Source organism: Mus caroli, unplaced genomic scaffold (assembly GCF_978045245.1).
Source record: "Mus caroli unplaced genomic scaffold, Mus_caroli_1 scaffold_6, whole genome shotgun sequence".
Classification (NCBI taxonomy): Eukaryota; Metazoa; Chordata; class Mammalia; order Rodentia; family Muridae; genus Mus; species Mus caroli.
The window spans coordinates 108,726,128-108,752,128 of record NW_028227261.1 but is presented as its reverse complement, the minus strand read 5'-3'; the positions used below and the strand labels follow the sequence as shown (position 1 = coordinate 108,752,128).

At 48.6% G+C, this 26,001-nt stretch overlaps 1 protein-coding gene across 1 annotated transcript in view; it reads left to right on the top strand.

Moving 5' to 3' along the window:
• Positions 1–15,832, top strand: part of Ccdc180 (coiled-coil domain containing 180) — a 60,380-nt gene extending 44,548 nt beyond the window's left edge. Inside the window, exons 31-38 of the mRNA XM_021161543.2 lie at positions 5,362–5,428; positions 6,243–6,384; positions 8,609–8,769; positions 9,212–9,349; positions 11,124–11,235; positions 13,785–13,890; positions 14,502–14,637; positions 15,656–15,832. Coding sequence (XP_021017202.1) covers positions 5,362–5,428; positions 6,243–6,384; positions 8,609–8,769; positions 9,212–9,349; positions 11,124–11,235; positions 13,785–13,890; positions 14,502–14,637; positions 15,656–15,811 — 1,018 coding nt within the window. The 3' untranslated portion in view covers positions 15,812–15,832. The remainder of the gene's footprint in view (positions 1–5,361; positions 5,429–6,242; positions 6,385–8,608; positions 8,770–9,211; positions 9,350–11,123; positions 11,236–13,784; positions 13,891–14,501; positions 14,638–15,655) is intronic.
• Positions 15,833–26,001: the final 10,169 nt, after the last annotated feature.

The window sequence follows — 26,001 nt, the reverse complement described above, 5'->3', positions numbered from 1 at the left end:
GTGTGAGGAAGGATGTTTATCTAACCTACCAGGTAACTCAGGAGAGACCTTGGCTTGGCAGCTCGATGTGCCCTCATCGTGTGCATGTGATGTACCGTCACTGCACTCCTGACTCTTCACTCTAGTTCCATGTCATTTTAATCCCATACGGAGGTGGACTCCCACCACGGTCAAGATACAGAACCATTCCACACCCCACAGCCCCTGAGCAAACAACTCCCTCTTACCATTCCCTTCCTTCAGCACCCGACACAGAGCAATTAAGAATTTGCTTGATTTTTTTCCCCTTGTAACTCTGTCAGTTGGAGAATATCATACAAACGGACTTGCAGCATTTGACTTTCTTGGTGACCACACACTGCCCCTGACTCTGTCTTAATCTTATTTTGCTACTATAACGGAATGTCTAAGGCTGCACAATAGGAACATCAGAGATTTGTTTCTTACAGTTGTGAAGGCTGTGAAGTTCAGGGCAGAATTACCAGCATCAAACCAGGGGTAGAGTAGTTCTTGCCTATAATCCTAGAGCCCAGGAGTCAACACATGAAAACCACAGCCTAGACTGCATAGCATGACCCTGTCTCTAAAAAAGAGAAGGATACATTATCCCATTTGGGAATGAGAGGAACAGGAGAATATAGGAGGGCAGAGAAAGAGGGAGAAGGAGGAAGGAACTGAACATGTCTTTTCATCAGGACCCATACTCCCTGAGGGTGGAGCCTCTGGGACCTCAGTGCTTCTCAGCTGCGTGGCCTTGGGGACTGGGTTTCCAACACATGCACTACGTTTGTTTTTATTTTATGTGTGTGTTTGCCTGGATGTATGTCTGCACTATGTGCATGCAGGTGCCTGTTGAGGCCAGAAGAGGGTGTCAGATCCCTGCAACAGGTGGTTGTAAGCCACCATGAGGGTACTGTGAATCAAACAGTTCCAGGTCCTCTGGAAGAGCAAATGCTCTTAACCACTAACGCCCATCTCGTACCCCACAGCCAGACAGTTCTATGCCTGACTTAATGGGGTGATTTTTTTTCATCTCTTGGTGGCTGCCAGGATTTTCACCTATGTTTCCTTTTAAATTCTAATAAAATTGCCCTTGAGTTTAAAAAAATAATTACAGCAAAAAGAAGAAACAGTGTTAGACATAAACACACAAGGTAGATGTTCAGCTTCACTGGGGCACCTAGAAATGGCAGGAGACAAGCTTCACTTGAAACTGACCAACTAACCCAAGGGCTGCAGGGAAGCAGCCAGCCTAGAAAGGGAAAGCAGAAGTCCCGTGCTGAGGGTGGGGGTCATCAACCATCACCCTTCTAGAGATCCCAGAAAGCCATCAGCAGAGGCTAATGGGAGCCATCAAAGCAAGCCACACTGCACATCTGCACAGCTTTCTCCCAAAGAGCTCATCCTCCACCACAAAGGAAAAACTCTGAACAGATGAGATTCCATGCAGCTCGCATTGTGTAACCAGTGGCTTGGAACTACTGTTCTGAAGCAAGAGGAGCCCTACAGGAGACAGAAATGCACACTCTAAGCAAGAAAGCACGGTGGACTGACTGAACCTGGGTACTTTAATGCCCGGCTGATGTTCTAAGCAGAAGAGGGCCTGGGAGAGTGCGTATTAGGCCACAAGGACAAATACCTTACATGCGTTGAAGCAAAGAGCCACACCCTCCTTCAGCTGGAGAGACAGTTCACAGCCTCAGACCAGATTCAGTCACTGTCGTGGGGACAGGGTAAAGCAGAGGTGGATGGACATGATCTAAAAAGTGGGGAAGTCAGACCATGGACCATCAGGGCACGTACCATCAGGTCCAAGACCATGTGATGCTACAAGGGACCCAGAGCCAGCTCCTGACAGAGTGTGGCCTTGATGCCACCCTTTTTACGGTTCATCCACAAACCTAGAACCAGTCTCTGCTGACCAGGATGGGTGGAATCATCTCTCTGAACGTTACTCGGGGTCATCCTTGCCAGTTGTTTGGTTGTTTGGGGTTCTGAGAGAGATCTCTCTATCCATCTCTGGCAGACCTCCCTTGGGAGCTGCCCTGGGAAACTAGAATGTTGGGAGGCCTTCCTCAGCCTTTGAGAAGTATGTAAAAGTTCCTGAGGGAAGTTGATTGGTGGACCATTCTGTCATTCTCAAGCAGGGATGTCTCCTAAGGGTAAGATTCTGTTAGACTGGCAAAATGAGTTGCCTAATGGGCAAAAAGGGGGAAAAAAACCAACCAACCAACCAACCAACCAACCAACCAACCAAACAAACAAACAAACAAAAAAACCAAACCAAACCAAAACCCCCCAAACAACAACAACAACAACAACAAAACAAGCAATACTTGATTACTGATTTTGTAGAAATTTGATGGCCTGAGGACCTCACATGTGCTAAACAAACTCTCTGCCACTCCGTTATACCCCTGCTCAGCTATCCAATGCTTTTTGTGCCGATTAAAAGCAGAAATAGAAACCCCTGAAATTCCAAAAACCAAAGGATTGTAAACCGTGGTGCATCTATATTTAATTATGTTCCACAACCATTTAAGTCCATAGCCCAGTCCAGGGGGCAGTAAGAGTTTGATAAGCAAACAGACTACATGCAATCCACACGAAGCTAATTGTGTCTGACTTTCCCCTCATTTCAATATAGTTGCATCTTTTAAAAGTATAATGACCAACTTTTGGAATGAAAGACCACTGACCCAGGTACATGGATGCTCGGATCTGGTGATCAGTGCTGCGTATGGGTAGCACTCTCTGAGACTTGTCAGAATCAGCATGAAATGTTAAGTGTCCCACGACCCCTTGCAACCCGAAGACATTGTTTCCTCATCTCATCTGTGAGTTGACCTCATGGAGTGGGAATCTTCACAGTCAGTAGAAATTTGCTTTTAAGTCCCTGATGTGTGAGCCATGGGCCTGGTGGCCACTTAAGAGTGATCAAGGGAGGCGCCTGTCTTTGTGTTACTACTACTGTGTTAAAATACCATGACTAAAATCAGCTTGGGGAGGAAAGAGTTAACTCACTCACAGTTTCATCATCAAAAGCGGTAAGGGCAGAAACTTAAACAGGGCAGGAACCTGAAGGCAGGAGCTGATGCAGAGGCCATGAAGGGTGCTGTTTACTGGCTTGTTCCCCATGGCTTGCTCAACCTGCCTTCTTATAGAACCCAGGACCGCCAGCCCAGGGATGGCACCACCCACAATGGGCTAGGCCCTCCCCCATCAATCACTAATTAAGAAAATGCCCCGCCCCCCCAACAACTCTCTGAAATGCTAGCCTTGGGAGATCTCATCCCCTCTTCTGGACTCAGAAGGCACTGCACAAATTGCACGAACCTATCCGTAGGCCTACATATAGACATGTAAAATGTAAATACTAGACATAAAAACAAGTCTTTTAAAAATCTAATCAGATGTGGTAGGGAAACATGCTTCTCCAACATCTCTGGAAACTTGCAGCTCTGTTGTCTTTCTGCCCATTCTTCTCTGTCATTGAGGGAAGCTCTAAATCCGTGGGTAAGAGCCCACCAGGCCTAGCACACCGCAGGGTGAAAGCTGAGCGAGATAAAGTGTCTGAGGGGCTGGGGAGCCGGCACAGCCATGCCTGCAGCCATGCCACAGGGAAGGAGGCATTTTCTTCGTTGAGGTTCCGTCCTCTCAGATGACTTTAGCTGGAGTCAAATCAATGTAAAGCTATCCAGTACAGTTCCCCCACAGGATGTCTTCCTCGTTGGCTTCCTATTGGTAAACTTTTCGTTTACTTTTATTAGTAGTACTAGAGAGTGGATGTGAATGTGGGCCCGTGTATGCCACCGCGTGTGCCACTGAGTGTGTGTGTGTGTGTGTGTGTGTGTGTAAGTCAGAGAACAACTTTCAGGAGTTGGTTCTTTCCTGCCTTCTTAGGCAGGGTCTCTCTTCTTGTTTCTGCTGTGTCCCATCACAACTTTAGGGTGCTTCTCCAGCTTCTGCCTCCCATCTTATGATAGGAATGCTGGGGTTATAGCCTGGCATTTCATCTGGCTTTTTGTTTCCCACATGGGATCGTAGGATCATGGGATCAGGTCTCAGGCTTGCTCTGCGATCACTTTTATCTGGGAGCCCTCTCTCTAGCTTTGGCTTACTGTTCACAATCAATCTCTCTCTCTCTCTCTCTCTCTCTCTCTCTCTCTCTCTCTCTCTCAATTGTTATTGTTTTTAGACAAGATTTCAGTAGTTCAAGCTGGCCTGGAACCCAAAGGTAGCCACAGCTGACCTTGACCTTGTAGTCTCATACTCCTGTCTTTGCCTCCTGCTGGAGTTATAGGTATGGTCTATCATAACCAGTTTGTTCTTTTCTCAATGAGTACAGGGGACCAACCAGTGCAGGGGCCACCAGGGCCTCTGATGAATATCACTCCTGTCTTAGTGTTTTACTTCTGTGAACAGACACCATGACCAAGGCAACTCTTATAAGGACAACATTTAATTGGGGCTGGCTTACAGGTTCAGAGGTTCAGTCCATTATCATCAAGGCAGGAACATGGCAGCATCCAGGCAGGCATGATGCAGGAGGAGCTGAGAGTTCTACATCTTCATCTGAAGGCAAACAGAAGAAGACTGGCTCCCAGGCAGCCAGGAGGAATGTCCCTCAAAGCCAGCCCTCCACCCCCAGTGACACACTTCCTCCAACAAGGCCACACCTCCTAATAGTGCTGCTCCTGGGCCAAGCATATTCAACGACACTCTATATCCAGGGTTAGAACTTGGGCACACTAAGATGCTCCCACCAAGTTGATTGGTGCAGATAGGCACTCATAAGTGGGGACTGTGGACTGTGTGTGGTCGAGAGCTCCATGGAGCAGGCACATAGGGGAAACGTGTTCATCTTTACAGAAGCAAGAAGGAAATGTTTGATTAGCTATTGTGCAAAATCCCTAGTTAGAGGTCCACTAGCTATTTCTGATTAGTTAAGGTTAAGTTTCATTTTTGTAGTCATCCACACATTCTGACCTCATGCAGGAAACTCCGGGACCAGACATATGTCTGTCTTATAGTCTCCCAATCAGTGTCTTAAGTCCTTGGTAGATTTTACAGTCTGCTAGAAGAGACAGAGAGATTAATCAGCCAGTCAAACCAATCAATCCCCAAACCGCTGATCAGGGTGCGTCAGAGGAGCTGAGTATCAGAATCAGTCAGAGTTAGGATGAGGAAGAAAAGGAACAAACGATAAATGAGGATTGTGCTGTTCAAAGGGCAGTATTCCATAGTTATGATGAGTGACTGGGTTAGAACTGAACACTTCACATACTCTGTTGCTTGGTTTTGTCTACCTCCGTGCATCCGGAAGAGGTGACTCACAGATCTGCCTTGTTGGTGTTGCAGGGATTTTAAAGGCATCATCCTGAATCTCCTGTGGGAGAGCAACGAGCACCTGATGGTCGTGGTGGAGGTGAGAGCCACTGCCCTCAGGCCCTGGCCTACCCTGGAAGCCCCCTCCAGCCCTCTCCACCCCCACCCCCATGCAGTCTGTTGAGCAGGCCACTCTACGATTCCAGTTCAGGACCTTGAACCTGTTGTCTGTTTGATTTGTTATTTTTGTTTTGTTTTTAACTTTTTATCCTCTTGGTTTGTTTGTTTGTTTGTCTATTTATTTATTTATCTATTTATTTATTTATTTTGGTTTTTGAAGACAGGGTTTCTCTGCGTAGCCCTGGCTGTCCTGGAACTCACTTTGTAGACCAGGCTGGCCTTGAACTCAGAAATCCGCCTGCCTCTGCCTCCCAAGTGCTGGGATCAAAGGCGTGCGCCACCACTGCCCAGCTTAACTTTCCCTCTTGCACAGTAAACATCGTTCATCAGTGTGGCATTTATTCATTTACTCAAGCCGCCAGCAAACATTCTTGGACAGAGTTTGTGTGTCAGTTAAAGAATATGCCAAGAGGAACAAACCCAACCGTGCCCCCACGGGCCCCCACAGGCTGGGTTCTGCCAGGCAGGGCTCATCTGTCTTTGTGGTCACATCCTGTTACTTTCTAGTGAACACACAGCTTTGTTCCAGTTTGAAACGCTATGGACTCGGGTCTCTAGAGTTAGGTAGGGGTTTGCCATCCACTCATTCAGGAATCCAACGTGATCAGTTTGTAGCCACGGTAGGTGGGCCTGGCATGCAGAGGTCACTCCAGCAGAGGGCGAGTACATAAAGGTTCAGAGGTGTGGATCAGGATAGACCAATGGGGCCACACATGATCACCTCTCTCTGGCAGGATTTTTACCGTAAAGAGAAACGCCCAGTCACCAGGCCTGAATGCATGTATGAGAGCTTTGACCAGTGCGCCGACCACATCAGCAGGAAGATCCTAGAATATCACCGTCAGGCAGACGAGTACCACAACTCCTGCCTTCTGGGTAAGTGCAGTTATGCTGGGAGGCCAGCAGAGGGAGCATTGGAGCAGTTATGGCGGGGAACCCAGGGTGGGCCTCAGCCCACCTTCCCCTCTCTGACTCAGAGGAGTCAGAGGAACAGCCCTGTAAAAAGCCAACCTCTTGGAGTTAAGAGAACGGGACTGTTAACTTTAATTGAGTTAAAAGAAAGAGAGAGAGAGAGAGAGAGAGAGAGAGAGAGAGAGAGAGAGAGAGAGAGAGAGAGAGAGAAAGGAAAGAAAGAAAGAAAGAAAGAAAGAAAGAAAGAAAGAAAGAAAGAAAGAAAGAAAGAAAGAAAGAAAAGGGCTAGAGTTTCATTGTTTTTTCAGAAACATTGTTGGTTTTCCACTTTGTTTCTGTTCACCCATGAAGTGTACGTTCAAAGGCTTTCAGTTCATTTCTAGAGTTGGAGAACTGTCATTGCAGTCAATGTTAACCCCCATCAACCTATCCCCTCCCAGACCCAAGCAGCTGTCTGTAATTCCATGAGAATGGATTCATATGGCCCTTTCTGACTGTCTTCTTTAGTTTTATGGGATGTTTTGAGGCATGCTCTGGATTGTTTGATACCTCTGGGCATATCGATCTCACTTCCTTGATCTCTACAGTGTGATTTCAGAGGTAGCAGGGGGAGGTATGTCGAAGATGGGGGGATCAGGAGGCACCCAGACCTGAGGTCAAAACTCAGGCCTGTTATCTGCCAGCTGTGCAACTTTGGCAAGGTGATTCTACCTCTCTGAGCCTCCGTTTTCTTGTTTGTAAGCCAAGGAAGGCTTCTTTTGTGATTAACCCCTCACAGAGAATGACTGGACATAGTCTGTGACTGTAGAATGGGTGAAATCCAAGCCATAGACTACATCTCCCAGCAAGCTCTGAGGGATCCCAATCTCTATGGTTATCCCCAAAGTAAAGGTACTGAGGCCAGGTGTTCTTGGGAAGTACCATGAACTGTGTTCCTCTTGTAGATGTCTAATCTGCTGGTAGAGACTTCCGTCCCCTTTGTTGCAGCAGCCCAGCACCCTCCCTGTATCCTATTGAGGACATAGAAAACATCAGATTTTTGGTATAAAGTATGGTATTTGGGGCATACAATCTTTTAAAGTGTTGTAAAGTATGAGACACACACAAAAGCCAAAAATCAAATGGGAATAGGAACTATGATAAACAGAGCAGAGACCCCGACTGCTGCCTGACACCCATGGGACCCGGAGCCTCCTCTTCCATAGTCAGGGCATTGGGAATAGGAGACACATGCCAAGACCATCCAGTGTGGGATGTTCTGAGAGAAGCTGAGACCACACAGGGCTCTGCCTGCCTTTGCCTCCGCCCTCAAGCTCCCACAGATGAAGTTCCCAAAGTTCTCCCTGTGATTGCAAAGCACTCGGAGCCAGAGGCACAGAACAAGAACAGCCAAGATCTCAGACCCCGAAGGAACACCAGAGACAGCTAGTTGTGCGTGGTAGCACACAGTTTTGATTCCAGCACTGGGAAGGCAGGGTTTCAAAGTCAAGGCTAGCCTGGACTACACAGTAAGACTGGAGAAAGAATTTTAAAAGAGGTAGAAGGGGATGGAGGGGGAAGAGCAGGAGAGAGGAAGTGGGAGGTGTCAGGAGTGAAACACCAGGCACAGAATACAAGATGATGCGCTTGTATCTAGAGGAAAGAGGACATTGGAAAGGCAAGGAGGAAGATCCTACAAAAATGACAGATTTGATACCAAAGAGAACAAAGTAGAACTTCTAAAAAGGAAACATTAAGAGCTGACAACTTAAAATGATGAATGGGTGTTCGCTCAGGTGATGCGTAGCTGAATGTGGAGTTAGTGAGCTGGAGGGCAGATAGAGAGGGGAACTATCCAGCAAGACAGGGAGATGAAGACCTGAGAAATAAAGAGTCAGGCATGAAAGAGTAGGTCTCAGCACGTATCATCCGGAGGTGCAGGAGAGGGAGACAAGGTCAAGGCAGTGCCTGAAGAGGTCATAGATGGGAACTTGCCCATGACGACACACACACCACATTTTAAGCACACAGAGAATCCCTCTGAATTTGTTTAACTATCATTTCCTATCTCGGCCTGCCTGTGGAGCTCCTTTGGTTGGAATAGGTCTTATCCCATCAGAGACCCATGTTCTCCCTTTGTTAGAGACATGGCCACAGCAACTTCCATCTCCTCTGTCCATTCCTGATACCCTCCCCTCGATTCCTGCAGAATTACGTGCCCAGGTGAGGAGGTTTGAGGAGCTGCTGCCCCAGGTGTGCTGGCTGGTGACGGAGAACTACAAGGAACAGCACTGGGGCAAGTTTTGCACATCTCTGAAGGAGGTCCAGGAGCAGTTTGAGCAGCAGAAGAAGAAGCTAGAGATGGAGAAGGTGAAGGTCACAGGGCCAGGGGTGCAGGGAGTTGAGACTGGAGACAGGTCACGAGCAAGGCTGCTGGGGACAGGGATGCTAGCAAATTGGTAGCTAAGCCAACACCCATCGGCAGAAGGCACTCCCCAAACTCTGGGCCGTATGTGACATCTTTGATAAGGCCTCAGTCGTTGATATCAACAACAGTTGGACCGTTTTCCTTGGTGCAGTGGGATATGATTGGTGCTGTTTATTGTCTAAAGGTCCAGATGGTGCTGGAGCAGGTACTCAGCTCACCTGCTTTCCAACCCTCTGAGTACCAACCACTCTCCTTCCTCCGTACACTCAGATCACACTCATAGGACATACCTGTCTGCATGTGGCCCTAGCTGACAGACGACATTGGTCCTGATTTCAAGTCTGGGTCGAAATCTCTGCTCATTTCTGCCTTGTTTGATTGAAGGATGAAAATGCTCGGAAGCTCCATCCAAATCTTGGCCACCCCACATACATCAGTCAAATGGAGTCACTACAAATGGCGGAAGAGCTGAGGCAGCAGGAGCTGAACCAGATGATCCACGAGAACCAGGAGAAGATGGAGGTGAGGGTTGCCACTCGGTCTCCGCACCAGGTGCTCAGGGCCATGCCGCCCTTCAGAGGCCTGGGCCTGATGGTTAGTACCCGATCGTGTGCTTGTTTGAGACAGGGACTCTCTATATAAGTCCTGGTCGTCCTAGAACTTGCCAAGTAGACTAGGCTGGCCTAGAACTCACAGAGTGCCTCCCAAGTGCTAGGATTAAAGGCGAGGGAAACCACACCTGGCCGTACTTTGATTTTAAATTATTTACAAAAACTAGTAATGACTATTTTCTTCAAGATCCATACCTACTTTTATTTTCTGTTTGGTGAGTTCTCTGTGTTTGTACCTTGGCCATTTCTGAAGTGTGTGGGTATGTGTTCGTGTGTGTTCATGTGTGTGTGTGTGTGTGTGGTGTGTGTGTGTTTGTATGTGTGTTCATGTGTGTGTGTGTTTGTGTGTATGTTCATGTGTGTGTATGTGTGGTGTGTGTGTTTGTATGTGTGTTCATGTATGTGTGTTTGTGTGTGTGTTCATGTGTGTGTGTGTGGTGTGTGTGTGTTTGTATGTGTGTTCATGTGTGTGTGTTTGTGTGTGTTCATGTGTGTGTGTGGTGTGTGTGTGTTTATATGTGTGTTTATGTGTGTGTATTTGTGTGTGTGTTCATGTGTGTGTGTTCATGTGTGTGTGTGTGTGGTGTGTGTGTGTTTGTATGTGTGTTCATGTGTGTGTATTTGTGTGTGTGTTCATGTGTGTGTTCATGTGTGTGTGTTTGTGTGTGTGTTCATGTGTGTGTGTGGTGTGTTTGTACGTGTGTTCATGTATGTGTGTGTTTGTGTGTATGTTCATGTGTGTGTGTGTGGTGTGTGTGTGTTTGTATGTGTATTCATGTATGTGTGTTTGTGTGTGTGTTCACATGTGTGTGTGGTGTGTGTGTGTTTGTATGTGTGTTCATGTGTGTGTGTTTGTGTGTGTTCATGTGTGTGTGTGGTGTGTGTGTGTTTATATGTGTGTTTATGTGTGTGTATTTGTGTGTGTGTTCATGTGTGTGTGTGTTCATGTGTGTGTGTGTTCATGTGTGTGTGTGTGGTGTGTGTGTGTTTTTATGTGTGTTCATGTGTGTGTATTTGTGTGTGTGTGTTCATGTGTGTGTTCATATGTGTGTGTGGTGTGTTTGTATGTGTGTTCATGTGTGTGTATTTGTGTGTGTGTTCATGTGTGTGTGTGTGTTCATGTGTGTGTTCACATGTGTGTGTGTGTGGTGTGTGTGTGTGTTTGTATGTGTGTTCGTGTGTGTGTGTGTGTGTGGTAGGGGGACATCCATGTGAACACATGCATGTCCATATGGAAGGCTGATGTCAGTGGAGAGTGGTGTTGCTCAGGAGCAGTCACCCTGTTTTATGAGACAAGGTCTCTCACTAAACCTGGAACTCACCAAGTAGGCTAGGTCAGAGAGCCTCAGGAACCCTGTCTCTGCTTCCCCAGTGCTGGGATTTGTGGGGGCACATACCATCATACCCAGCTCTTTTTGTGAGTGTGGGAATTGAACTCGGGTCTTCATGCTTTGATGGCGAGTACTTAACCCACTGGGATATTTCTCTAACTCCTCCGAATCCTTTCTTAGTTTCAAACCAGATCAGATGTTGGGAGAGATCTCTGAGCTCCAAGGACCGGTGCAGCTGTTCACACGACGCTGGGGTTACCTCACCTGTTGGGTCTCCCTGGAGCCGTTCTACCCACCTCCTGCTAGCCTGGTAGTGGCTTGTTTCTGAAGTCCATTTCACTCTGTTTCTTCCAGGAATTTGCCAAGAAGTATGCCCGCTTCTTCATATCAAATCTGGCCTCCTTCACAGAGAGGTTTCTGATGCAGCTGGATGAAGTGACTACCATAGATGACATCCAGGTCCCACGTACGCGGCACATCGGCCTCAGGCTGTGGCCCTGGGGGGTCACAAGGCGTGGGGGGGTTGGGGCTTAGGGGTGTCTGCTGTCCCTCAGTCAGGGCGAAAGCATTTTCTTCAGTGAGTGGTGTTCTGGCCCCAGAATGATGGGCAATAGCCACACTCACAGCTTTGAGTATATACCAAGCCACAGTAGCAAGGTAAATAGCAGCTTGCAGATAGTTCAATAGACAGATAGCAAAACATCATCACACAGAGCTCAAAACATCCAGCTGGGAAGCCCCACTGAGGCGCTCATCTGGAGCTTCTGATGGGTGACCCTGAACAGGGCAGGGCATCTCCTCAGCTGAGGCTTCTGTTACCACACTTGGGGGTTACAACCTGTTCCCCCGAGTCAGACCTTGCCTCCTGTCCTCAGTCAGCCTCTAAACTAAGTGAAAAGCAGAAAAAGGAGATTGGCTCAGAAAAGGGACAAAGAGATCCCGCAAAGCCCCAAATCCATCTTCGGGGTCCTGAGATGGGGTCGGAGTTTAAATAAGAGGCCAAGTGTGTGCACCTCTCCGCACGCCAGGTAAAAGTGGTCCCCAGCCCACCACTGACGGTCACTGTCTGCTTCAGTCTCGTCCGGTGAGGCGGACTAAGTTCTCAGGACTGTGCAATATCTCTGTCCAGGAGACGTGCTCCCCGCTGGAGGAGGCCTTTTCCTTCTCCCAGAATGAGATTTCTAAGATTTTCCCAGTACTTGGGGTCCACTGTTTCAACAGGTTGAGAGACAGGCTGACAGGCACAGTGTCGCTCTAGAAGCTCTCTGCTTCTACCAGGCCAGGTACCACGCCAGGTACAAAAGCAGAGCAACAGATAGAGGCATCAGATGCTGATAGCATCCAACGGACAGAGGCATCAGATGCTGACAGCATCCAGCCAGGCCATCGAGGGAATCTGAAGCCAAGGGCTGGGGTTCCCCACTCAGGCCTTTCCCATGGATGGGGTCCCTCTGGCTCCTCTTTCTCACTACGGGTGCTCACCTCTGTTGGAAGTAGGAGGGCTTCTAGTTGTTCTCAGGACATTGTTCTTGTGCAGTTTGGACGTTCTCTTCCCTCCAGTGTCACAGAGTTTGGGGCCTTGGAGAATGACTTGAGACAAACATGCTTGGGTCTGAAATGGGGGAGGGGTAAGCGGGCTGCTTCCAGGGCCGGCTTCTTAGTGAACTCAAAAGGACATGTAACAATTTACTAATTTAATGTATATCACAAAGGGACTGACTGATTTTTTTTTTACTTATTTTCATCAAAAACAGTGTTTCAGCTGAACAAGCAAATGCTAGCTGAATCAAAGAGTAACGATGAAAATAGAGCCCAGGCAAGGAATCTCTTCCTACTCTCAGGGTTAGGGGACTGTTCCTAAATATAGTATAAGAATCAGAAGACATAAAGGAGATGGTGGCATTTCTGTGGGCCAAAATTAAAACGGAGGGGAAAAAAGTTCAATATGGAAACAAAACATCTGAAGTGTTCCTCCTCACAACTCGTGAGTCAGAGAAAGGCCAACTATCCCTGAGAGGTGCAAAGAACTCTCACAGGTCAGTCGTAAAAACAGACAAAACCCAGACGCATGTGTTTCCCAATCCTAGCCTACAAGGAATAACAGGGCATAGTGTTAGTTTAGTGTAGGCTCCGCCTCACAGTTACCTGGCAACAGCCAGGTGTGCCTGACTCACTATAAAAGGGGCTGCTCGCCCCCTCTGCTCTCCCTGGCTTTCTTGCTCTCCCTCTGACCCCTTGCTCCTGCTTCCCCTCTACCCCCATTCTCCTCTCTCTTCACATACTCATGGCCGGCCTCTACTCCTCCTCTGCTCTCTCTCTCTCTCTCTCTCTCTCTCTCTCTCTCTCTGACTTTCTCTGTCTCTACTACCCTCTCAACTCCCCTCCCCATGCCCTGAATAAACTCTGTTCTATACTATACCATCATGTGGCTGGTCCCTCAGGGGTAAGGGCTGCCTCTGCAGGGGCCTGTGGAGGCACCCCCTCCCCCAACACCTGACGACACATCCACCAAGCATATTCCTTCTCCTCTTTATGTTTATAAAACACAGCACCCAGCATGGCTGAGATAGGGCTGCACGTTAAGAGCCCATCAGCGTCTCCCTGTGCTTGAAGACACTCTTGAAATACATTAGTACAGGAGATCAGCCTGCCTCCACTTCCTGGTGGCTCCCATCATAGGCTCCCAGCTAGCTTCTTGGTTTTAGTTTAGTGACTACTGGGGCCTCGTGAAGATGTCAGGGAGCAGAGGCCCCACAGTGGAAAGACAGATGGACGAACGGCCAGATGGACGGTCGGACAGTGTGGGGGGGTGTACATTGCCAGCTGCTCTCTGCACTCAGCCCACTCTCCTCACCAGGAAAGCATGCCAGAGTTGGGTCTCCAGGCTAGACATCGGGTGAGCAGCCTTGACTGTTCTTTCCAGAGTGAGGTCTCTCATCTCTAAATATGACCACCACGTCAGGTCCCTGCTTCTCAAGTGAGATCACAGTTAATAACGCACCTCTTTCCTGTCAGGGTCTGAGCCCCCAAAGCAGAAAGTCTCAATCCTCATACGGAGGAAGCTGGCCATGCTCTCTCTGGAGGAAGAGAGCGAGAAGCCCCTGATTGAACGTGGGAGCAGGTGAGAATCTAGGGACGGTGCGAATGGTTGTGTCCGCTGAGTCCCGGACAGGGGTGTGGGGAGGGACTCAGGCTCTGAACTCAGACAGACTTAGTAGCCCTGGAAAGTCTCTGATGTCCGTCCGGCCCTCAGCTTCTGTCTCTGAAATGAGTGAGGCTGTTTGAAGAGAAAGGTGGGGTCACCCAGAATATACTGAGAGTTCCAGGGCCACAAGGAATACAAAGAAAAGGAGGCCTGTCAGAAGGGAGGTGCATTCTCAGGCTGCTGCCAGTCCTGTGAACCACTCCAGCTGTCTGTGCCCTGGGTCTGTGGGCAGTGACTCTCCCAACTGTACTCTCCACAGAGGTTCCTACAGCATACTAGGAAAAATGGGCCAGGAGTTCATGGCTGCTGCCTGCATGGCAGCTTGGTGAGGAAACCAAGACCCAGAAAAAGGGAAGAGGCTTGGGTGTGGCATTTCCCTTTCTCATACAGCAGGCTCCCACCACTACACACACACACACACACACACAGACACACACACAGAGAGAATTAGGTCATCACGGAAATAGGAAACAGAATATAAAGAACCCAACAGACAGAAGATAAAGCCAAGCACTGTTTGTCTGTAGGAAGTGGCCAGGCATCAAGCCCAACGAAATCACCATTCAGAACAAGATACTGACTCGGAGGACGCCATCAGTAACTACCAATAAGACCACCCTGGGCCACTTGGCCGCCGTAGAAGCCCGAGATGCTGTTTACCTGGTGAGTCAGCACATGCCAGCATCCCCCAGGGCTGCAGGTCTCAACTCTCCTGTAGGCTCAAGGGCACATGTTAAGGGCTGTGTCCATCCCCAGGACCAGTATGATGACTAAGCTGTGAACCTTGTGCTATATCCAGCTGAGAGATTACTCACTTAATCATGGAGAAGGGCTGTTGGAGGAAGGGACAGTAGAGTTGGGCACAAGGCAGATAGATATAGCAATGCCCATAGCTGTACCCACTGGGGTACAATGGCAGGAACACCCACAGCCTCCAGGTGCTAACCGGTACCTCCTGTTCTCAACATGAGGTGTCTTGGGACATCCTCTCTGCCACTGCTGAGGGATGGAGAATCTCTCCCATTTCCCTAGCAAGGGCAACAACACCTGAAGACACCTGCCTTTTTACACCACTCCCAAACAGCAGAGCCAGGGGTTGATACCCACTGACAGACTGTAGGACTGACCTGATGAGCCTTCACCAAAATGCCACCTGAACTATCTTCCAGCTCAGAAGATGTACAGATCCTTGCTCCTGGTGCCCACAGAGAAACTTAGCCATATCCACTGGTCCCAGGGGAAAGCCTGAAGTTCCTAGTGCTGGTGTGTCCTTAGCTGCTACTGCAGGTCCCAGGCAGAGGGAAAGACTCTATATGCTGTATTCAGTGAGGGGTGGAGACCAAGGGCTCAGCCTTCTGAAGAGGCCAGGAACCCCTATGAGTGCTCCACTGCAGGACAATGGTCAGGAATGCTCAGGTCCCAGAACCAGAGACACACAGGTCTCTGCCCCTGCTCAGTTTCTCTTGAGCTGGGTGACCATAGATCCCAACCTTCCCAGTGTAAGGTAAGAGAATAACCTCACCTATGTGAGAGCTTGTAGGATGACTTCCTGAGGAACAGCTTGTAGGACCAGGGCTGTTCCTGAGGGCCAGGGGTCAGTGTTTGCTGTGGACCCCAGAGCTCAGAGCCCCCAAGTCTGTGAAGGCAGGAGTTCCCAAGTCTTCCTCTTGCCTCCCTTCAGAAATACTTGGCACTGTTTGACAAAGAACTGAAGGGTATCCAGGATCACTTCAGGACGCTGCTGCTGGAGTCTCAGCGCTGGAAGGAAAGCTGGAAACGCTCCCTCAGCACCATCCAGACCCTATACTTGACCTGTTCTCCTCTGCAACTCAAATAAAGTTTTTATTTCTCTCCTCTGCCCACCTGTCTACAACTTTTCATCCCATACACCAGAGTTTTGTCAGAAATGAGGGCACTTTGGTAAAGAAGACAGATAGGAAAGGGACCCGTGGTTAGCAGGATCAGTTGGTGGGGTACCAGGACCGAACCACTTAAAATAGATACCAGCACTTCCAAGAAAATAGCACCCAGAAGCATGCTGGATGCTTCCCTTTTACTCACTCTCTTGTTAGAGGGCAGCTAAGATAGTGTCTGGCAGCCATGCCAGGAGGTGTCAGGGGTTGGGGTGTGGTGGGGTGGCCTGGCCCTCACTGTGAGAGTACACCACCATAAGAAAGCCTGCCCTTGGAACTGGAGAGATGGCTCAGTGGTTAAGAGCAGCTGCTGCTCTTCCAGAGGTCCCAAGTTGGTTCTCAGCACTAAGCAGCTTCCAGACACCTGTAACTTCAGCTTCAGAGGCTCCAGTGCCCGCTCTGGCATCTGTGGGCACCTGCACACACCACACGTGTACACACACACACACACACACACACACACGAAGGAAGGAAGAATGAGAGCATGAGAGTTCCTATACTCAGATTATGCTCAAAGGGGCCTCTGCATGAAATTCTCAGCAGAGGAGAAAGAATGAACGTTCAAAGGCTCAGGGCTAAGGGAGGTATGTTCCTCTCAGCACTCACCTGCCCACCTGCCAACCAAGACCAGGGACAGTCTTTGCTCAGGATGGGTCTGCCGTTGTTTCCTGCCCCCCACCCACGAGACCGTGCTAATAGGGAAAGTTGTGAGGTTACTTACCAACTGTTGCTTTGGGAGGGAGGTACCTTCTCCAAATGGCCACAGCCTTCAATGGTGAGGGCTGAGCCGGTGTCTGCAGAAAAGGCCTCCCATTCAAGATCCTTCCAATGCCCGAGCCTTGGGAACATGGGGTGAGGCCAGTAAGATGACCCAGTAGGTACAAGTGCTTGCCTTATGACCCGAGTTTGATTCCTGGAATCCATATGGTGGAAGGAGAGAACTGACTCCCACAGTAGTCCTCTGACATTCACATATACAATAAATTCATACACATACATGCATGCATATCACATAAATACATGCATACACACATGCACACATACATACAGCGTGTGTTCAAACAACAGAAGAAACCAATTGTGTAGCAATTGTTAAGTATCTCGCTCCTCTGAAGCTCTCAGGTCAAGTGAGAGGCATGGGGTGGGCGCTGTCTATAGAATATGCTTGTCTGTTTTCCAAGGTTCTGAGAGGCATGGGGTGGGCGCTGTCTATAGAATATGCTTGTCTGTTTTCCAAGGTTCTGAGATCTCGTGGGTTAAAATGGTGTCCTGTGTCTGGCCATAGGCAAGGCGGGACTCGGGAAGTTTTGACTGTGTGCACCCCATGCCACTGCCAGGTGAGTGTTGGGCTGTGATAAGCTGCAGGACCCTGCTCTGGGGACAAGGGTGTGTGTGTGTGTGTGTGTGTGTGTGTGAGAGAGAGAGAGAGAGAGAGAGAGAGAGAGAGAGAGAGAGAGAGAGAGAGTCTGTGGTCCCCGAGGAACTGCTAGAGTTGGGCTTGTGGGTCCTTGGGCTGCATGGAGGCCAGGGATGGCAGGTTCTAGCTCTTGTACTCTGCAGACACCACTTGATGTTGCAGAAGAACTGAGAACGGAGTAGGGGCCCACAGGGGCTGGCCCTGGCCCAGGCCCAAAGGGAAAAGGACAGGAGGAGAGCTCTGACTGGTTCCGTGGGGAGCAGAGTCTTTGGCTTGCTAGGTCAGCAGCTTGTTGGAAACCATGTCTGGGAATGCAGAGAGGTCTCCTACATGAGATTAGGGGCAACTCTTTAGAGGAAGACCTGCTCCATTGCTCTAGCACAGCAGATCCTGATAAGGAGAGGCAGTCCGTGGTTTTAAGGCATTTATTGTCATGGCAGAGAGTTGTGATGAGTGAAACTGTACCCCACTTTCTCAGGGAGGCCTGAGGTTAAATACCTTCTGCAGGGAGGAGTGTCTGGGAAGGGGAGCTAAGAGGGTAGTAGAGGCAGAGAGAGGCAGAGAGAGGGAAAGAGTAGAGAAGAAGAGGCTGGCCATGAGCACATGGAGAGAGAGAGTGAGGAAGGGACTACAGAGAGGGAGAGCAAGAGGGGGAGAAAGAGGCAAGAGTAAGAGAGGGAGGAGGGGGCAAGCAGCCCCTTTTATAATGGGCCAGGCCTACCTGGCTGTTGCCAGATAACTGTGAGGGTGGAGTCCAGACAAAATACCAGGGGCTTGGGGCTTGGGGCATTGCCCTAAGTGACTGATGGCCACAGAGTTATGGAGAGCTGAGGCCTTGTATCAGAAGCCTAGTGTCTGGGAGCTTGACAAATGCCTTCCATCCTTGCAGAAACACTTGGGTCTCCAGGGTTTAAACCTAACTCAACCAGAAAATGGGCTGCCTTTCAGGTCCCACCCACTATCTCTCACCAGGAAGTAACATCACTTACTTCTTCAAGGTTCCATTACCTAGTCAGTCTCCTTCCTTTTGTGAGACCTACAAAGCTCCTCACCTTCTTCCAGGGTCACTCCTTTAACTATACCTGGTCACTGTCATTGTGAAGATCTGGATGCTTCCGTGGCTGCAGGGTTGGGGGCTCCAGAATCTTAACAGTTCGTTGAGCCTCTCCCATCTCCAGACCGGCACAATGGGGTTTGTTCTAGAGTCTGCTTCCAAGGGCTAGCGCTAGGTGAATGTGAGTTGATAGAGAAGCTGTGGGGCGGAGTCATAAGCTGCACATGCGCAGACTCAGACTCAGAATGAGAGGCATAGTGAGAGTACGCCTCAAAACCTGCCCGGCTCCCACCCTGTGATACCGACGAGCCACTTCGCCTGTGGGTCTTGTTTTCCGTTCTGTGCTACGAGGGCATGGGAATGAAAGTTCGTATATTGCCATCCCGTGGCCCAGAGCCTTTTGATGGCTTCCCACTGTGCTCAGGATCAGACCATGTGCCCTTTCCAGACCGTGTGGGAAGCAGCAGCACACCATGGCTTCCTGTTCCTGGTGGGCTGGTCCTCACGTAACCACTGAGTGATCAGTGGTTCACTTCTGACCAATGTAATACGGCAAGATCAGCGGTATGCTATCCTGTCTCTCTGGGCACGAGCTCTCGAGCACATGGCTGTGCCCTATAGAACAGACCTTTGTTTCTCTCCGAGCTGGTGGCTGCAGGTCTGATATCAGGGTGTCAACACAGACCAGCTTTGATAAGGTCTGGCTACAATGTTTTAGAGCACCAACTTCTTGCTATTATGTCTCACGGGACTGAAAGAAGAGGAGAGCTCTCTGGGCTGTCTTTTAAAAGAGCACTTGTTCCTCTCCTGAAGACTCTACCCTCATAACTTAGTGACTTCCTTGAGGTTCCACCTCCCAGCGCCATCACTGTGGGGACTAGGGTTCGACTTACGACTCTGAGGTACCATAAACATTCATCATATTATAACTTCCAGGATCTAGCTAGTAAAGGCTCTGCTTTCTCACCTTCCCATGTGGGTCTTCCCTCCTTTCCCATCTCTCCCATCTGCCCTCTTCCTTTCCCTTCCCGAATTTAGCCTTGCCTCCCCCAACCTCCCAGAATCCTCTACTGGGAATTCAGGGGCACATATTCAGAATCACTCTATGTGAAAGGCCCAGGTTGAAAGAGCCAAGGAGAGAGCTCAGACCCAGCTGGCAGAGCCAGGGAGACCTCAGGCCACTGTCAGGAACTTGAACTTTCTGACACCCACAGACTCTCCCAACTCTAGCCTCGCCAGAGAGTGCATCACCAGCATCCAGAAGGACCTGAGGCTCCCAGAGAAGCCATATGCAGATTCCTGGTCCACAGAAGCTGTGAGAGATGAACTGTTAGCATGTTAACAGTGCCCGTGTGATGAGAAGAGCAGATAGCCAGGCCTCACAGGAGCTGACCCCTTACAGCCCCCTTAGGCACCCTTCCTGTATCCTGGCTGTCCTAACTTCCTATGCCTGGCTTGTTCCTGTCTGCACCTCTGTCTCAGCAGAGCTCTTTTGCTGGCACACAGCTCCCAGACTTGAGCTGCTCACAGTGTAAATGTCACTTCAGGGAGACCCCTGCCCCCTGCCCTGTTTATCCTCAGGCCTATCCTGTTTCCTCCATTTTCCCTCTTTTCCACCATGTGCATTTTCCAGCTCTGGGTTATGCATCGGTTCCACACTCTAGCCAAGGAGCCAGGACCCACTGGTGATTTTCTGCAACCTATGTTGAGCCTACCAGTGTGCCTGGTGTGGGTCTGTCCCAAGGGCATGGCTGTCAAACAAAAGGGAAGGCTGTGGAACCCTCCCTGCTTCCCATTCTGATCAGCTCAGACTCTTGGTGTGGCGATGGTAAGGATGGTGTGAAGATGCAAGGTTTACCTGAGGCAGGAGGATGGCCAGAATGATAGATGACAGCTGCAAGACTCTTCATGGCTTCATCATGACCCAGGACATCAATGATGCAGGAAAATGCCCACCCATGTTGGCCAATCCCACCTTTTCAGCCAGGTAGCTAGGCGGCCCATAACACATATCTCATGCTTTGTTTGTGTGATCTCAAGGGAATGGTTCTCCAAGGTCTCAAGACAGCAATGGAGGGACCATAGGAACCTCCCTTATCTACTTTTGCCAAACTCCCCCACCTCCTGCTTGGTGATCCAGTTCACGCACAAAGGCTTCCCAATTCAGCAGAGAGACATCGATTCACCCCACTGGCAAAGAAGTTTCCCTGGGATCCAACAAAAGCTGGCTTTGTTTCAGAACCAGGGTACGGTGCTCTGGAACCTTCTCTTCTAGTGAGAGCCCAAGACTCTCTCCACACTAAATAACCTGCATGGGGACAAAAGCATTCCCCTGAGCCCAGAGCACAGTGACTCACTGATGAAGAACTTAGGTTGAGCAATAACTCCTGAACATGTGGAACTACGGGGGTCACAATCTCTGAACCCACCAATTCATAAAGGAGAAAGCAGGGGCTTTCTTCCTTGAAGTGTCTACTCGTATTAACAGATACTATAGGGAAGGCTTATGGTAGTTCAGGACCACGGGGCTGTCTTCTTTTTGTTTGTTTGTTTGTTTTGTTTTGTTTCTGGTTTTTGTTTTTTGAGACAGGATTTCTCTGTACAGCCCTGGCTGCCCTGGAACTCACTTTGTAGACCAGGCTGGCCTTGAACTCAGAAATCTGCCTGCCTCTGCCTCCCAAGTGCTGGAATTAAAGGCGTGCGCCACCACTGCCCAGCTTGGGGCTGTCTTCTTGAGGCTTTCTAGAGACATTAAGGAGTCCTAGGTTTCCCGGTGCCCATGCTGTGGGCCCCACACGTTTCTAGAGGACCGGATGCCACTGCCATGTAGAGGAGGTACCTTCAACCTCTTCTTCCTGGGGCTGTGGAGCAGAACAGTGAATCATCCTCCAGATCTGCCCACCTCCTGTGATCTTGGAGAGTCTTGTCTTTCTGGGACTCAGTTTCCTAATTGTCCCATGTCAGGCTGGCTGCCAAGTAGCTGTGCCACCCACATCAGGATGGGTTGCTGGGGTGGAGAGGGTCAGGCGCACCTCAGTGCAAAGCGTTGCCAACTCAGGCAGATGCTAGGGGACATTAGTAGCCACTGCCAGGCTTAATTCCATAGCCAGTCATGCCCAAGGAGCTCTGTGCCAGGACTAGGAAGTGGTCATGCTGCTGAGTTCCTGCCCCGGTTTGCTTGTGAGAGCAGCAGCTCAAGGTGGAAGCTGATTCCCACGTCTGCTGATCCTGGTCAAATTCATATTGGAGCCATGAACGATGCTTTCTGGCTCAAGCACGACAATGGAAGACAGAGGAGGAATAGTTCCCCAAAGAAAACCTGAGGTGTTGTTCCCAACAGAAGAGAGCTTGGTCCTGGCCTGGCAAAGGTTCTAGATCTTGGGTCATACACACAGACTCATCTGCCACTAAGCACACGTGAATGTCCTAGAGAAGGAATGGTGCCTTGGCCAAGGCCACACTAACAAATCTCAGACTCTGGTTAGCCTTCACTGTGGCTGTACAGAGATGTATCACTGGACAGTGGGGACATGCTATCTCTTAGTGTTCGATTGCTGTGAAGAGACACCACGAGCATGGCAACTCTTATGAAAGAAAGCATTTCATCAGAGTTGACTTACAGATTCAGAGGTTCAGTCCTTTATCATGGTGGGGAGCATGGTGGCATGCAGGCAGACATGGTGCTGGAGAAGGAGCTGAGAGTTCTACATCCGGATCTGCAGGCTGTGGAAGAGAGAGCCACTAGGCCAGCTTAGGCTTTTGAAATCTCAAAGCCCATCTACTGTGACATACCTCCAGCAAGGCCACACCTCCTGATCCTTCTCAAGTAGTGCCACTCCCTGATGGCTAAATATAGGCTTAGATTTTTCAAACCCTACTTATTAAGGGTTCTCAAGCACTTTGACCCCCTTCTAGCTCACCATTCAAAGGTAGGAGGAAAATGATTGTAAATAGGACAAGCCGATGTGGGCCTGTTTAGAAGCAGTTCTTTGGAGGCAATTCCGATCTCTGTTGTCAGGGAACCAGCAGTCCAGCTCAGTAGTGTCAGGACACCAAACAGAAATCTGTAGCGGTGGCTGTAACCTCCCCCAGCCTGAAGCAAGATAAGCCAGACCTTGACCTTTTCTGCCACTAAGGAGATTACCTAAGATGGAGCCTTCCTAGATCACTCTATTGTTCAGCCACTGTCGCGGTTCCTCTTGAAGATACTGCTACCTACTAGGAGGCCACCAAGCTATTCCAGAGACTACACCCTATCCTGCACGTCATCACCTGCAGCTGGGCTCCAAGAATGAATTGGTGGGAATAGGCCTCCACTCCCCGCCCCTCTTTATAAGCGCATTTGCCATTAAACATTTGAGCCTTGATTAGGAACCTTGTCTTGGCTCCATTTTCCTCTCGACCGCCTAGTTCCCCTCTCTTTTCAGCCCCAGTTTGCCTCCCAGGTGAAACCCAGTTCATGTGAGCTGCAGGTCGGTTTCCAACAGGTGGAACAATCCAGAAGAAAGATTCTGTCTCTGCAGAATCAGCACAAGACAGTAGAAGTGACCAGAACCAGCAGCGACACCAGAAGTTCTCGGCTGTGCCTCTCTCAATGAAGTGAAGACCAAGGAAGACTCAAGACCAATGGAGCATTGCACAGCTAGCTATGCAAGGACACCATCACTGTCCATGTGAGTCCATTTACACTCTCTCCAAACGTCACATGTCCATCCTGGGGTCTTGCCTCAGCAATACAGCACATGAGTCTGCATCACATGACACAACCAGAAACTTCCACTTCAACTAAGCATTCAAATGTATTTGCCTATGGAGGACAATCTTATTCAAACCACTGCACATATTTTGAGACACATATCATGACTTTGTCATGTGAATACCAGGATGCAGACATGGTATAGGCAAGTCACTTGACATGACTTCTTGGCACAAACAGGAAGTTAAAAGAAACACAAAATGTAAGAGGTTGCTGTCTGCTACCACAGTTTTACAGTGAGTTTGCTTGCTTGCGTGTTTGTTTTTATAAGTGTATACTTCAAAATGATACAAGGTACAGTTCAATAAATGCATAAGCCAGTAGTAGTCATTTTGTATTAATATTAACCACTGTAGATAATTGCTCCTTTAAAATAGTTTATACCAGCAGCAGGGTGAGCAGGCTGAGCATGGGAGGAAGCATGACATGAGGGCAGTAATTATAACAGCTGTGCCATCCCTAGGAGACAGGACTCTTTCAGCTCCATATAAGCTTAAGGGACCTTATAGTCATATGTATGGTCCCTTACTGACCTAAACATCCTTACTCAGTGTGTGATTTTACTACAGTCCTTAAAACAGCAGTGACATAAAAGAGATTTCTTTCTCGGATTTAAAATAAATGTGAAGGCAGACAGTACATACCAATCTTGGACTGATGACTGTCTGAGTTCCCAGATCACCTGTCTTTCAGTCCTGACATGGAATGGGTTGGAGTTCCTTCAATGATGGAGAGTTATAAGACGAAATAAATTCTTTGCTCCCCAAGTTGCTTTTGGTCATGGTGTAACATCACAGCAATAGAAACCCTAACTAAGACATGCTAAGACTGTGTTTAGTTTTATTAAAAATTGCTCCTTCCAATCAATATAGTAAAAATGGCTATCTTGCCAAAAGCAATCTACAGATTCAATGCAACCCCCATCAAAATCCCAACTCAATTCTTCAACGAATTAGAAAGGGCAATCGGCAGATTCATCTGGAATAACAAAAAACCTAGGATAGCAAAAACTCTTCTCAAGGATAAAAGAACCTCTGGTGGAATCACCATGCCTGACCTAAAGCTGTACTACAGAGCAATTGTGATAAAAACTGCATGGTACTGGTATAGCGACAGACAAGTAGACCAATGGAATAGAATTGAAGACCCAGAGATGAACCCACACATCTATGGTCACTTGATCTTTGACAAGGGAGCTAAAACCATCCAGTGGAAAAAAGACAGCATTTTCAACAAATGGTGCTGGCACAACTGGCGGTTATCATGTAGAAGAATGCGAATTGATCCATTCCTATCTCCTTGTACTAAGGTCAAATCTAAGTGGATTAAGGAACTCCACATAAAACCAGAGACACTGAAACTTATAGAGGAGAAAGTAGGGAAAAGCCTCGAAGATATGGGTACAGGGGGAAAATTCCTGAATAGAACAGCAATGGCTTGTGATCGAGGATCAATAAATGGGACCTCATAAAGTTGCAAAGCTTCTGCAAGGCAAAAGATACCGTCAACAAGACAAAAAGACCACTAACAGATTGGGAAAGGATCCTTACCTATCCTAAATCAGATAGGGAACTAATATCCAATATATATAAAGAACTCAAGAAGGTGGACTCCAGAAAATCTAATAACCCCATTAAAAATGGGGCTCAGAACTGAACAAAGAATTCTCACCTGAGGAATATGAATAGCAGAGAAGCACCTGAAAAAATGTTCAACATCCTTAATCATCAGGGAAATGCAAATCAAAATAACCCTGAGATTCCACCTCACACCAGTCAGAATGGCTAAGATCAAAAATTCAGGTGACAGTAGATGCTGGCAAGGATGTGGAGAAAGAGGAACACTCCTCCATTGTTGGTGGGATTGCAAGCTTGTACAACCACTCTGGAAGTAAGTCTGGCGGTTCCTCAGAAAATTGGACATAGTACTACCAGAGGATCCTGCAATTCCTCTCCTGGGCATATATCCAGAGGATGTCCCAACCGGTAAGAAGGACACATGCTCCACTATGTTCATAGCAGCCTTATTTATAATAGCCAGAAGCTGGAAAGAACTCAGATGCCCCTCAACAGAGGAACGGATACAGAAAATGTGGTACATTTACACAATGGAGTACTACTCAGCTATTAAAAAGAACGGATTTATGAAATTCCTAGGCAAATGGATGGACCTGGAGGGCATCATCCTGAGTGAGGTAACCCAATCACAAAGGAACTCACACAATATGTACTCACTGATAAGTGGATATTAGCCCAGAAACTTAGGATACCCAAGATATAAGATACAATTTGCTAAATGCATGAAACTCAAGAAGAACGAAGACCAAAGTGTGGACACTTTGTCCCTTCTTAGAATTGGGAACAAAACACCCATGGAAGGAGTTACAGAGACAAAGTTTGGAGCTGTGACAAAAGGATGGACCATCTAGAGACTGCCATATCCGGGGATTCATCCCATAATCAGCTTCCAAACGTTGACACCATTGCATACACTAGCAAGATTTTGCTGAAAGGACCCAGATAGAGCTGTCTCTTGTGAGACTACATCGGGGCCTAGCAAACACAGAAGTGGATGCTCACAGTCAGCTATTGGATGGACCACAGGGCCCCCAATGGAGGAGCTAGAGAAGTACCCAAGGAGCTAAAGGGATCTGCAATCCTATAGGTGGAACAACAATATGAACTAACCAGTACTCCCCTGGAGCTTGTGTCTCTAGCTGCATATGTATCAGAAAATGGCCTAGTCGGCCATCAGTGGAAAGAGAGGCCCATTAGTCGTGCAAACTTTATATGCCTCAGTAAAGGGGAACGACAGGGCCAAGAAGTGGGAGTGGGTGGGTGGGGGAATGGGTGGGGGAGTGTGTGGGGGACTTTTGGGATAGCATTGG